The following is a 15026-nucleotide window of genomic DNA, read 5'->3' on the forward strand; positions in this document are numbered from 1 at the left end:
TACTCCTCTTTTATGTCCTTATGAGAAGCTGAGCTTAGTTCCAACACTAATTTAAGAGACAAGCTTATTTAAATTCAGTTAATATCATTGTTTAGGAGAGGCAAAGAACTTAACACAAGTTCAAGACCTTGGTACGAAAAGGGACCATTTTTCACCGTTAACAATCAACCAGCCTGCCATATTTTAGTCCAGGCAAATTTAGTCAGCAGTCAACAGAATTGTGCCCCATCTAGTAAAGGCGATCTATCTGCTCTACCCCTACTACATTATGACTCGATGTATGAACCAACTGAACAGAAGCATGTCATGTGATCACCCTCTCGGTACAAAATAAAGATCTGTTCCAATCTCCAAGGGTAAAAAAGCCTACATGGGCCACCCCCAAACGTGAAGCAATTAAAATGGTAATGATTTGTTTGGATCTGGAAGTCCAATGTTCCTAACTTGGGCCACTAATTGTCCACATAAGCTCAGTGACCCGTGAGCAGTGCAGAGTCCAAGTTTTGGCAATAATAGTCCCGCTCCAGCCTCCAGCTGAAACATCTGTTTCACAAAAGTATAAGCAAAACCCACAATCCAATCCACCAAAAGCTCCATCTCTCTGACTGGACTACGAGCTTCATTGAGCGTGCAATTGGGGCTCCCGTTGTGTTTAGATTGAATGCGAGCAAAAGGTCTCATTATAATTTAAACTCAATAAAAATATATCTAAAAATATAAAATCACATCACAACATTGTAGATTGGAATATAAAGATTTCAACTATTATACATGTCGAAAATAATTAAGGAGATATATCATCCCCTCCGATGGAAGGTGTCTCATATTAAAAAAAGAAAGTTAAATCAGGATTCCAATACTTGATCCGTGGCTTCAGCCTAGACAATAATAATTTTTTTCTTTTTCTTTCAATTTTTTTAAGTTCAAAGAGAAAAATAATTTAATAATTATAATAAGAAGGATTTATGATTGTGATTATTGATAAAGTAATATCACAGTCGTCTAATTGAATTTATTTTATTATGAAATCAATGCATTTGAAATTGATTTTGCAGTTGTGAAATTCAAATGAATCATGGTGTCTGGAATAAATCAAGAGAAAGTTGTCCATTAAGCATGAATAGAGTTCACAAAAGAAAAAAAATTAATTAATGAAAAAAAAAAAAAAAACTTGTCTTTACGCCAACTCGTGCAATCTTGCCTTAACGGCAGGTGAAATGGAAAATCATTAACCATTCCATCTTGAGCCACGTGTTAACAGATCAACGTCCCACAATAGGATTTCGCTGTGCAGAGGAATTTGACTGAAAAAACCAACCGTTCCACCGTGTGTCCATTGGCAAAAAGCTCAATTGCCTCTAACAATCTCTTCGATCCAAATTTCATTTCCTTTTTCCAAGCTCCCCAACTGTGCTATGGCAGTGGCCTCAGAAAGCGCAGTGGGGATCGATCCCTTGCACATGGAGCCCTCTGCCTCAAAATCAGCTTCTGACTCGGGGTCCGAATCGTCTTCCCCAGCTTCGGAAACGCCTGATCGCAGCGACCACTCCAATTCTTCTCAAAATGCTAACCGTGACGTCGAAAGTCAGGTACGTCTCGTTCAATTATACTCAATCTTAGGTGTACTTTTCTTGCGGTCGTTGTGTTTTAGCTTTTAATCTAATTTTATATTTTAAGTTAGATTCTCGAAGTATGCAGCGCTGCCAATATTAACAGTATAAGATCAATTTTATGACAAGAGGAATTTGGCTCGGTATCAGATTTTATCGATGAGTTGCCCAAGCTGTTGCAATTTTAGATTGTATGCGAGGTTGTACATCGCATAAAATGAACAGAAAATGTTTAGGACACATCTCCTTATGCCTGAGACCCTGGTTGATAATTTAATAATTTCAGTACCATGGTTATATGGTTATGAGAGTTGGTTAGTTTAGCAAGGTTGGTGATACCTTTCCTAGTTAGGAACAATTACACTTGTGTGTGTATATATATATATATATATATATATATATATATATATATATTATGTTTGCTTTTGATATGGATATTGGTGTGAAATAAGTAGATAGGGGTAGCCTGTACTGCAACCTTAATCAGAACCTCCTTGCTTACTTTTGGCAGAATTAATACTTAAACTCTTTAAGCGTCTTCCATACCTGAACTTGGACAATAATTCTCTCTTGTTTTTGCTCTTTGTATAGCCCTCAGCATTATTGAGTGAAGAGTATCGACAACTTTTCCGTCTTCCATCTGAGGAAGTAAGTGACTAAGTCTATGGATGATAATGTTTTCTGCATGTTTTGTTCCTTGCAATTCAGTGGGTTGCTTAACTTAAAATTGTCCATTGAGCTCTGTTTAGTTTGCACTTAGCTGAAATTGGAGTTTGTATTGTTGAGAACTTTTATAATGTATAAAATTCATTATTTAATTTGAATTAAGAACTACGAATATTTGAAGGTTCCTAATATTTTTGAAAAACTGGGAATTTGCTTTTTAATGGTAACAACATGACCCTGTTAAGGACCATGAATCTTGGTTCATAAGCTATTTCTCATGAAAAAGTGGATGAATCTGTTAAAAGAAAAATAAAAAAGAAAATTAATGAAAGTAGTTATTATATATATATATATATATATATATATATAGTGTGTGTGTGTGTGTGTGTGTGTGAGCCTTTGCATGTGCATAGATATTGTAGTAAAACTGTTACAGCATCTGCACTGTGGAATTAATTGCTTATTTGATCTTAGTGGGCTTACTTTTATTTGTGCTTCATTGATGTACGTTTCTGTGAATGTTTGCATATTGAACTTATTGTATCTTGTATTGAAATATGTATGAGGGTTCTCAGATTTAACAACTTTTATCATGCCTTTAATTGAACACCAATTTCTCTCAGAATTTTTAGACTTGACAGATCTAAAGGATTTACTTTGTTCTTCTGAAGACTTGTCTAAGGTTTTCGTTTTTGTCTCTTCTTCTTATAGGCTCTTGTACGGGACTTTAATTGTGCATTCCAGGAAAGTATTCTTCTTCAGGTAATTTTGATCATAATATGTATTGTGTATTTGGGGTTGTGCTATTTTCTGACTATTTACTTTATTTTTTACTGCATCTCAACTATTGACTAAGGACTTTCTTTTGTAAATGATGACCTACTAAGTTTGTGCAACAATATTTGCTCCTATGGATCCTCTTTATCTTTTATGGGAAGAAGGTAAATGTGTTTCCTAATATTTATGCATTAACTTGTTGTGTATATGCTACAGGGGCATATGTACCTTTTTACACGTTATATTTGTTTTTACTCCAACATATTTGGATTTGAGACAAAGGTCAGCTTGAACCTTAGTTATATTTCTAGTTACTTTTGACTGGTCTATGTGCATTTATAGTTTTTACCCTCTCACCTTATCATTACTGCAACTATCTATGAGTTTGTGCTCCAGAAAATAATTCCCTTCATTGAAATTACGAATGTGAAAAGAGCAAAGATAGCTGGAATATTCCCTAATGCGATAGAAATTTTTGCTGGAGGGAGAAAGGTACTGCTAGATCTGGTGTTTGTATCCTTTGTTATTATATTTGAATGGCATGTCTTAAAAGAAAAAAAAAATGTGGCGTGAAAACTTTTTCTTTCACTTGTGAATTTCAGTTACATCTGCAATATCTAAATCCAGTTATTCATTTGGCAGTACTTCTTTGCTTCATTCCTATCCCGTGATGAAGCTTTCAACCTCATCAATGATGGATGGTTGCAGCATTGGAATGATTCTAAATCAGTAACAGAACATCAGGTACTTTAGTCTTTGACAAATTCTTATTTTTATATTAATATTATTCTTTTTGATATTATAAATTTATTGATAGATTCCAAAGGAAAGGAGCTGTAGCAAAGTACTCTGGAATTACAGAAATTAGTGCCAATATAGGAAAAAATAGAAGTGAAACATCAGACTCCAAAGCTTAGAACTCAAAATTATGCCAATGTGTTTGCAAATTCTCCCTGTCTTCTCCCCTCTCACACTGTAATGAAAAATTAGAAAAGATCACAGTTAGTGAATCAATCTGATTGGGAATTTGTAGTTTTCTGGATGTTGACATGAAGGAACAAACATTTGGCGCTTTAACTAATCTTATAGATGGACGCTTAGCGTTATATAGTTGTTGCATGAATTTTCTTTTGTGCATAATTGGTTGATGAAATTACTAGTTGACTGTTGAGTTTTTATTTAAATTGATTTTACTTCAGGAGTCAGTATCTGAGTCTAACAGCCAAGATAATGGACTTCTTGTAATTGAAAAGTTGAATAGCTTTAAAGAAGTCAATGAATTGGATTCCAGTAACAGGTATTTTATGGGCTATATAGATATATATTAGTCGTCTCTAATTAGTATTGGAGAATTTATAATAGGTCAACTGCATTCATTTGATTCAGGGATAAGGATGCTTCTACTTCAAATGACTATAAGCTTCCATCCCCTTCCCAAGTTGAGAATGACAGAGTTTTAGTAACACGTACAGAGATACAAGATAATGCAGAACAGGATGTTGAACCAGTTGAACATATCAACTCTTCATCTTCAATGCAAACTCGGACATGGACTGAGGGGGAAACTGATGCACCTGAGAGTTAGTCAACTCTTTCCTATAACTTTTAGTTGAGGATTTTGTTGTTTTCTATGCAACATGCTGGATCATTTTTTAATTTAATGGCTATGTTGTTTTAGTAATCATTATAGTTGTCAGGAATATAGTTCTTTTTAATTGTTTAGTTAACTCTGTAGTTTCTTTAGTTAGTACTTGAAAAAAATTGGAAATTTCAACATTAAGTTGTTTATCAAGTTGATCTCAGGCCTATTAGATTTGTTGGCTTGTGGTGGGGGTTTTAAAATGAAGATGATACACTGTGAAGGAAGATTGTAGTGGCTTATAGAAATGCTGAGATGAGTATCCTGCTATAGAGCCGTTTCTGGTTGGGAAGCTAGGTTCCCATTTAAAACAAAAATATTGCTAATTTGGGCATTGATTGATGTTGAGAGTTTTAGATGATGTTTTTTTGTGAATTTGGTTTTATGTATGTCACATTCTTCTTCATGATAGTTTGTTCCCTGATAATCTGAACTGGTTGTTTGTGATATGCAGTTCCAAAAACTTATATGAGAGTAGGGGAAACAAAATTTCCGGTATTGTTGCATTCATATGCTATAATTTTTATTTCTAAATGTGCTTCTGTTTGTTTTACTGATATAAAATTCAATAACAATTGGCATGCTGGTTTTTTTGGTTGCTGATGTTACCTTTTCTTTTCATGGACTGCAGATAGAGGTAGAGGAGTTTTTTAATTTGTTCTTTTCAGATGATGCTAGAAATTTTGTTGAATCTTTCCATAGAAGATGCGGAGATAAAGGTAACGTGCATGCTTGAATTTGAATGTAAATTTCTGTTGCATCTTTAGTTGGTTGAGTAAAATATGTACTTTTCAGAATTCAGGTGCTCTTTGTGGTACCCACAGGAGAAATTTCTGCATACTCGCAATGTGTCATTTCAACATCCAATAAAAATTTATTTTGGTATGTACCTGTATTATCTGTTTATTATTTGTTAACTCTGAATCTAAGTTTGGTTTGTATGGATTGATGATGTTATGTTTCATTAAACTAATTGTATTAGCATTAACTTGTTATGTCCTATGAAGGTGCAAAATTTGGCAGCTGCCAGGAGGTCCAGAAATTTCAAGTATACAGAAACAGGTTCCTATATGCTATGGCATATATTTTCTTTTGATGATTTTGTGCTTGCATTATTTTGTTGTTCCATCAACCTATGTTTACTAAGGGAAGTAAAGGAAAATCCTTTGGGAAATAGAAAGCAAGTTTGCTAGAGGATTATTGCAGCAAAGGCATGGGGTACTATAGCAATACAATAGGGAAATACTCTTAGGCGATGTTTGATACGAGATTAACAAGAGATAATTATTACCCTTATAACTTTTAACCCCTCATTAATGTTATTTGGATACTTAAAGAAACTAGGTTAACTTTTCACCTCATTAATATTTATGCTATTTTGAGAGTTAAATGTTAACCTTGGAGGGCTTAGGTTAATAATTACCTTCTTTAAAGGTTAAAACTCACAATAATAATATTTAACCTTTGATTTTTTAACATTCTACCAAACACACCCTTAATGGTGCAACGACAATGTCTTCTTTTTATGATCTGGATTAGGTTTGCTGGACCATTGTAGTGCTTTGTCTTATTGTCATCTGAATTTGGGACTACTGTGCTTCTGACTACTTCAAAAGAACTTATCTTGTTTTCATTTGGATTGTGCATCTGCATAGAAGGATTTTTAAATCTCATGTTTCTTGCTTAACTACTGGTTTATACCTTGAGTTAGCTGGCATGTTGTTGACATAGGATTAGTAAAGGTTCTGCAAAATTTGATGTGATAAAAGGTTCATTTTGAAATGTTATAATGAAAAATCATGAAAGACTCCTCACCATGTTTTTTTATGTAGAGATTGAGGAATGAGGATCTTCAAAGACCCTAATTTCCTTGATTAATTCTTTCACAGTGTGCTTTTTATATCCCGTGGAGGTGTGATGATTCTGGAATAGATGCACACGGCAATTTGGTTTCTTTTTGATGGTATACGAATGATGGTGCTTTAGTTTGATCCCTTGGAGTAGTCATGCAGAGACAGATATACGGCCCTGGGGATTAGTTAATAGATCACATGGTTTGATAAATTCAGCAATTAAATTTTACCTTTAGGCCAAAATAATGCAGAAACTGAACGTGAAATTTCAGAGAGTAGGTTCATTGTACACTGGCTGTGAGCATATGCTGCTAGTTTGTGTATTTCCTCTTTTGGACTGAGTTCCTTGCAATGCCATTACTGATCTCGTGTGCGTATTAACTCCACAACTAACATTTAGCATCATTATGTTATGTTGGTTGATGTAAAGTTGTTGAAAATAATACTGATTGTGGGGAAAATTCTGCTTGTTTGTGTGTTGTCCATTTTTGTCATAGGTATACATTATGATTAACTGATCTTGTTCTTCCCCAACTGCAGGACCAGGAATGGTGATGTTGTGTCAGCCTGTGTTTAAGTATTTGCTAGAAACTAATTTTCTTTGGTTGTTTTATTGTCACTGATAGAGAAATTGATGAGAAGATCCTAAACTATCTTTTTATTAACCTCCTTACCCATAAATTTTTCAAAATTATGAATTAAATTAAAAAAAAAAATCTTTGATATATTGTCCTCATCTGCATCAATTGGCCTCTGTAATATTTTTGGGAACTGTGCATTATGATTTATCATGTATATTTGTTCCGTTATATGATCTTCTGACTTTTGTTTTTACCAGTCATTTGGTTATTAAGACATATCAAGAAATCAATGACGTGCCTTATGGAGATTATTTTCGTGTTGAGGTACAAAGCCATTGCTGAGCATCGTGACACATACTAATTGAATATAATATTTTTGGCTTCCCTACTTTTCAATGTGTTAACATTCTCAAAATGTCCTATTTAAGAAATGCAATGTGAGTCATGGCATTTTTTTTAATGTTAAGGATTAATCAACTATGGTGAAGTAAGAAATGTGTACCTGGTTATCTATTGTAGTGTCTATGTTGAGGTTTGATGTTATTTAGATGTGTTGGGGACTTGGGACTTCAGGAAGTCATGACACAGCCAAGATTCTGTTGCATCATGTTTGCTGATTTATAATATGAATCAAGCAGGTGTGATGGATGGATACTGTGTTCTTTTTCCCACTGCCATTTCATCTTCTTCAATCTCTTTCCTCACCTACTTCACTTCTTCCATATTCAGAGTGAATTATGTTCGGTTCATTTAACAGGGAATCTGTAAGCAGTCATACCTTGTACTAATAGGAAATTGACAAATGTTGAAGTCCTTAATGTTTGATCATCTTTCTCATTCTTGTGATCTATTTTCTTCTGCTATAATCTGCTCTTCGCTGAGTGGAATTTTTAGAAATGTACCTTGTAATTCAGCATTGTTAACAGTATAGATCTTTGCAATTTAATGCATTTCATTAAACTGAACATTCCGGAAATCTAATGGAATTCTTAAAAGATATTGTATCTGGTTTTAATATAGGGGCTGTGGGACGTAGTTAAAGATGGTGATGAATCAAATGAAGGCTGTATTTTGCGGATATATATGGATGTGGTATTCAGCAAGAAAACTGTTTTCAAAGGTTTTTTTTTTTTTTTCACTATTACCTGTTTATCGATATGGCTCCTCTTCAATTATTTGGATCCATAATTGTTATTCAAATATTATTGAATAATTATATGCTTTTCTTCAATGCTGATTATCTTCATCCCTTTGTTGCATGGTGCATCGAGGGTGTTGCTACAAGATAAACTTATATATTGGGGCTGCTTTTGTCATCCTAAATGAGGGGAATCTATAAAACCTGCGATGGTGTTTTGTGTAACTTACACTATCGTCATCATTTTAAGTGTCCATAGTTGATTATAAAGGGATTTGGAACAATGTTACTTGAATTGGAAAAGGACAAAAAGTTCATTTTTAAAAATGAGAGGTTCCCAAGGTCTAAACCTTCTGGTTTTGCTTTTTGGCCTCATGTCCTTAAAGAACTCAACACTTTAGCATAACTGTCAATTGTAGCCCCATTTTCAATCATGTCAATTGTAACCACAACTTCGGAGTGTTAGTATAAATTGTTGGCATCCCTTGATTTATTTTATCTGCTTAAAACAAGGAATTATATAGCTTGGATTCTTAACATTTTTGTGTAAATCTTCAAGCATCTAGTCTTTCATTATAGCTGCAAATTACAAGTGGTAAACTGTCATAATGATCAAAATTTTCTGTCTATTTTATCTGAATAGCCATGAAATGTATAATCTTTGGGGTGAGGCTAGATTGTTGGCATTTCAGGATAGAAGATTGTTCTAAGAGTGAAAATTTCAACTGAAGCTTAAGACATTGACCAGATATGATTAGTTTATTGGAATGTTTATGGAATATGAACTGTAGCGTGTGATATGCATGCTTCATGTTTTAGTGACTGTTATATCTTTTTGTTTAATCTGCACTCTTCAGTATATGGTTTATTTTCAATCTTGGTGTACATGCACTCATAACTATGAAATGGATTTGATACCAAGTGTCTCCGCACTCATACAGGGAAAATAGTGCAGTCTACCTTGGACGAGTGTCGTGAAGCTTATGCAATATGGATAAATATGGTAATTTTGTTATCTCTCTAGGTGTATGTTATTTAATTTTCTTTTTATTTTTGTTGGACTGTATTGAGTTTAGATATTAACTATACTTACAGGCACATGAAATGTTGAAGCAGAAGAACCTTGAAAGACAAGAAGGTTTAAAGGGCGAAATATTAATTTAAACGATCTTCTTATGTTCTTGATGTTTTATGCTTTGGGAAGTAGTGAAGATAATGCAATCGCTAACTTTTGATAATGTTCTAATTTACTTGAGCAGAAGGTCCTTTTACTAGTTTGATTCAGAATGGTGAAGCGAATTTGTTAAGTGAAGTGAAAACTGGGGAAGCCTCAGATAGGTCAACAAGCCAGTTAAATGACCATGGAAGGATGACACAGATATCTGGTTCGTTGGATGTTAATGATAGGGTTGGTAACCTTGTGCAAGGAAATTTCATGAATGCTACAACAGTTGCATCTTTGTTGGGAGAATATGTGGCAAAATTCTGTACATATTTGAAAAGTCAGAGCCAAATTACCTTGATCTTAGTTGTTGCATTTGCTGTGATCTTCCTGATGCAGGTATGCAGATACCCATCATTTCTTGCAGTGATTGGTAGAATTGTCAATACAGTTGTAGTGTTTGATGAGCAACCTGGCATGACATTTTGTAATTAGTTGGTTCTATGGCTAATGAATTTCCTGTGTCATTTATCTTGTGCATAGTTAATTGTGCTTCCTAGGCTTTCAGCAATGTACCCCACAAACTTTAGCGTTGTTCAACATGCTCCTTCCACGTTTCCCTTGCCTAGGCCCATGTTTTGCCATGCGATCAGAAGACTGGATTCCTTATAAGTCTCTACCTTATAAACCAAATGACCAGTAATTGTTATTTTGCACCAACTCACATTCTAAATCTCATGTAACCTGCAGATCAGGGTATAAATAAGCTCTTTCTGCATTCATTCTGATTTACTTTTGTGTAAATTATCTTTACCCAGCTATTACAACGCCACCCTTCTCTATATTCTCACTATATTCGTGTAATTTGCAGGTGAGCATCCTTGTCCTATTGAACAGACCCCAAAATGTTCATGTTGTTCCTCCGGGACACTATTACATAGGTGGCATGGGTGGTGGAATAGGCGAAAGATCAGCTGAAGCTGTGACTTGGTTGGAGAGGCGGATGCAACATCTCAAGGATGAGATGTTTATGGTTGAGGCGCAGCTGGAGAGATTGCGGCATGAGCACAATTGGTTGAAAGCACAGTTGAAGGACTTTGATGGTCTTAGAAAGCGTAAATAACCCAAATTTGTATGCATCATAATTTCTTCTTACTAAGTTCTTTTTTATTTTTCTTTTAGTTTTACCTGAAAATTTTCTGGTTTTTTATTTGGTAAGTGGATAATTTTCAAACCTCCTCCTTCTTCTTCTTCTTCTTATTATTATTATATAGACCTAATAAAAAAAAGAATTTTTGCATTTTTCTTCTTGGTTTAATATAACATATATAGATTTTAATTTTATTTTGTTATGTTCTTTTCCACCCTCCCCCAACTTCATTGTTGTCGCTTCCTCTCCAAAATCATTGTAGGGAGGATGTAAGGTAAGAGTAAATTCAAGTCCTTTAAAATACGCTATTTTTTTATTAATTTTATTCTGATTAAAATTTAAATTAATAACGTAAGAAAAAATATTACAATATCATTAAATTAAAAAATAAATATATTCTTCTTTGCCAAGAGTCTTATATTGAAAAGGAATAAATAATTTAAATAACTTATAAGCTTGGAGGGTTAGCTAATTAATTGATTAATTCTAACTTAGCTAATTAATTGATTAATTCTAACTTCTGGCTCAAATTCAAGTAACTTTATCTTGCTTTTTATGAATTCTCTTTCAGCACACTAATTCACGTTTATCCGTTCAATTAAGTAATGCAACTGAACGCATACCACAATCATCTAATAATATTTTGGTCTAATTTCCCAGGCATAGAATCATTTATTATATATATTCTATTGATTTTCTCATTTGAATTATCATATTGAGAGGGTCTATTTTCGCAGGCATGGAATCATTTATCATATATATTCTATTGATTTTCTCGTTTGAATTAACATATTGAAAGGGTAAGATTTAGGATTAGGTTAACGCTTAATCGAATAAGGTTACTTTTAAAAAATAACTAAATATATATATATATATATTTTTTTTTATATAAGGAATTGTGAAGTGGACTCTAATATGACATTTATTAAATGATAATATATGTTTTTAATCATATATAATATATGTTTTTAATAATCGAATTAAATTATATCAGACATAAACAAAATATTTTTATAACCGGTTAGTTATAGTAAATACCTGTGTGAGCTACGACGATAACTTCACAATTTGAGAGATCTAGTGATAGCATCATCTTCATTGTTGTTAGCACCGTAACCTACTGTCATATATGGTGTAAATAATTATTTTTTAGTTAAAAAATATATACTGCTTCATTAAATAGAAAAAAATATATTAAATTTATTATATTTATAAATAAATGAAATTTAATATTTTAAGATTGCAAGATTTCAAAATTAAATTTTAATAAAAACTAAATAAATAAATATATTTACACATATAAAGTACATTTTAAATGATAATAAATTAATTTTTCTTTTTTCTTTTTTTCGAAGATAAGTTTTATTACCGATAAAAGCATTACAATCATGGGCCTCTAACAACATACTAAGTGAATACGAGGTCCAGAAGTCCAGCCTAAGTTACAGAGTCCAATCCCCTTACGCAGAAAAATCCTTGAGAATTGAAAAAGGAAAATACAAAAGTCACTCTTCTCATCACATCCCTGCACTGAGGCTGCAATTGTCAACTGAGAAGAGAAGATCTCAGTCATGCAATCTTCCACAACAGAAGCTCTACTTGAGCTAGCGAACTTTTCGAAAATCACCACATGGAATTCAAATCTGTTAAACATAAAAATATTTATCCTATAGATTGATGACACATAAGCCTATAATAATTGCCACTATTGTATATACCGCGTATCATGTCAACTGAGTAGAGAGGTATCCGACTCTACTCTACCGACCCATTGTTGGACCTTGCAAAAAGACCATTCGTGCACTATTAAGTTTGATCGGTCAAATATATCATCAAACACTTATATTATTCAGTTTTTATCTATTGCATACCTCAATTAAATTCTTTTTCTAATAGATATCTAAATTTTTTTAAAAAAATTAACACTTTAATGCAAAATTACACAGTAAAAAATAAGTAAGATACACGCGCGATGATGTGTACAAGGACTGCCAAATGGTTAAAACTTATTCTTACATGGCACTCAAACTTAAGATGTTAGTTCTTCCTTCTTCTCCTCGAAAGAGTGCCAGAAGGGAGACACTAGAGACCTTAACAACCTTAAATCTAACTCAAACACCTGCGATGGCATGACCCTTCCGTCCAAAGCCAGCAATCAAAACCTCATCATTCTCCTCAGTATATTTGAGTGTTTGAGATATACATACTAGTAACCCAGATACCCAAGAGAGGTTTCTGCTCATTTGAACAGACCAAATACGTATTAGAAAAATTCAAAATAAAAATCCAATTGGGAAGAGATAAGATCAAAGAAGAAACTGAACTAACTAAGAACAAATGTTTCAAATGTTTCTATCAATATCTTCTTTGTTGTGCTCATTGAGGGTGAGAAGAGTATCAAGCACGTAGTCTTCTGGGATATAGCCTTGCTTTTTCCTTAATTGCAACTGTTGATCTATTATACGACCAAACAGATCAAGTACCTTTCCGAAATAAATGGTCATACGACGCCTTATATCTTGCGGGTCAATCATTTGAGCACAGGGAAATAATATGCCAAGCTCGGTTTTCCTGCCTCTTTCATGATGCTCCTCACAACCTCTTTGAGCTCCCATAGAATATCCGAACTTGAATCAGTCAAATCCAGAGAAAAAATATTAGTCGACAGGACATTAAGTGTAGCTTTGAAAGCTACTTGGCCAATTTCTACTGCAACGCCTACACGTAACTTTCTTAAACATTAGCAAGAAGATCTTGAATTTTCTTGAGTCGGAGGTCTTGGTTAGCATTAAGTTTCTAATTGGCAAAGATTTAAGAGTTGTAAATTTTTCTAAGATTTCTCCATGGAGCCCAGCAAGTAGCCAACACACTAACTCTTCGTGGTGTTTATGCGCTTGGATTACCTGAGAAACAGTTCGGTTAGAGAATGTGAGAACAAGCTTTTAGCTGCTAATATGCATATCTCACACACTCAAATATATATCAGAAACGTTTACTCCTCCTGCACCCAAGGCACTTGAAGGATTTAAGTTATTTGGAATATAATAGAAAACAGAGTATAACAGAGGTGGGAATTTTGTTATTTTGTTTGTTACGGTAGGTTGTTAGCTTATCAGCTGAAGTGGCGCGTAGCTATAGGTTGTTACATTGACTCTTTCATGTATACAAGTTCTTGTATCGGAGAAATAAGATTCATCCGATTTTATTCTCTATTCTCTGTTAATTTGTCATGCGTTTCTCAGCACAACAGCATCTTCTACCCCCAAGTTGCCAACATCTTCTTTATCTGGCCCAACTCCACCTCCCACATCATCGACACCGAATTTAGGAACTTTTTTTCATGGAAGCAAGGTGGCAAAGTTGTTATCACTGGTTGCAGGAGCTGCACTAGTAGTAGTATTTGCTTAAAACCTAGATGGTCATATGATCATATAAACGTTAGTTTGATGTAGATTAAAATAGTTATTTGTGTGTTCTTTTTCCTTTTAGTTTTTGTTTTTCTTTGCTTTGCTTGATTATTGAAGTTTCATTTGTGTTTACAGAGAGTTTTAGATATTTCCATCTTTCTTTTTAGTATTTTGACTTTAACTGAATAAGGAATGCCACGCAAGCAGGATAAATCTAATTCACGTGCTCCTTCGCGCGTGATTCAAGCTACCTACTGACTGCAATTTTGTATTAAAGTGTTAAGTTTTTTTTTTTTTTTTTATAAGTTTACTACTAGAATTTGGTTGAGGTGTACTATAAGCAAAAACTAAATAATACAAGTGTCTGAAGATGTATTTGATCAAGTCTGATCTCTTAAGCTCTCAAAAAAATACCAAGCGATAAATAATAAATGTATTAATGAGCTATACAATAAAATATTATGAAGTATGACTAATGTCACCATCATTGACAGTATAACCGCTATCATAATTATAGTAAACACCTGCTATAATAGGCAAATTTTGCATCCACATTGTTCAAGCTGAATACTATTACCTACCATATATCTCGTAGCAATGTCTAACACTCTACCATTGAATCAACAGTGAATATATAAACCTTTATTACTTCAAGGTAATATATTCAAAGGCACATTCTCAATTCTCTTATTCTCTTTGTTGCTTTTTACCCTTTACAATCTTTACTAACTTAACCATCGGAGTGACATTAGGCTCCTCTTTAGCTCTCTAGCATTTTGCTTTATCGCAAGAGAAGTTACAAATCACTTTCTACCAGTCTAACTATATCGGATAAAGAACCTTATCACAACATGCACCGAACCTAAATACTTATCCATATTCCCATCTTCATACTTATAGTGTCATTCATCTGTGATACCCTAGTATCAGTAATTATCAAAACCCAGCAGGCAATGAAACCTCAAGAGCCTAAAAACAGAGCCATCGACTTTGGCTTTGAGATGGTATTGCTAAGCATAGGTCACCTTTGTAGCATTACAGAT

At 33.7% G+C, this 15026-nt stretch overlaps 1 protein-coding gene across 1 annotated transcript; it reads left to right on the forward strand.

The window, feature by feature from the left end:
* Positions 1-1316: 1316 nt before the first annotated feature.
* Positions 1317-10722, forward strand: LOC110635814 (protein VASCULAR ASSOCIATED DEATH 1, chloroplastic). The gene is made up of 18 exons (XM_058142979.1): positions 1317-1589; positions 2202-2258; positions 2988-3038; positions 3270-3335; positions 3450-3545; positions 3696-3797; positions 4253-4350; positions 4440-4633; positions 5147-5187; positions 5324-5411; positions 5488-5574; positions 5700-5754; positions 7384-7450; positions 8147-8246; positions 9206-9267; positions 9360-9402; positions 9524-9825; positions 10298-10722. Exons 1-18 carry the CDS (start codon positions 1416-1418, stop codon positions 10547-10549), a joined length of 1935 nt encoding a protein of 644 aa, XP_057998962.1. The 5' UTR covers positions 1317-1415; the 3' UTR covers positions 10550-10722.
* The last annotated feature ends 4304 nt before the right edge of the window (positions 10723-15026 follow it).

Source organism: Hevea brasiliensis, chromosome 2 (assembly GCF_030052815.1).
Source record: "Hevea brasiliensis isolate MT/VB/25A 57/8 chromosome 2, ASM3005281v1, whole genome shotgun sequence".
Lineage (NCBI taxonomy): Eukaryota > Viridiplantae > Streptophyta > Magnoliopsida > Malpighiales > Euphorbiaceae > Hevea > Hevea brasiliensis.

Coding starts and splice junctions, on each gene's coding strand:
- LOC110635814 (XM_058142979.1), top strand. CDS start 1,416: ATGGCAGTGGCCTCAGAAAGCGCAGTGGGGATCGATCCCTTGCACATG. Junction 4,634..5,146: donor GGAAACTGATGCACCTGAGA/GTTAGTCAACTC, acceptor TGTGATATGCAG/TTCCAAAAACTTATATGAGA. Junction 5,755..7,383: donor TTTCAAGTATACAGAAACAG/GTTCCTATATGC, acceptor TGTTTTTACCAG/TCATTTGGTTATTAAGACAT.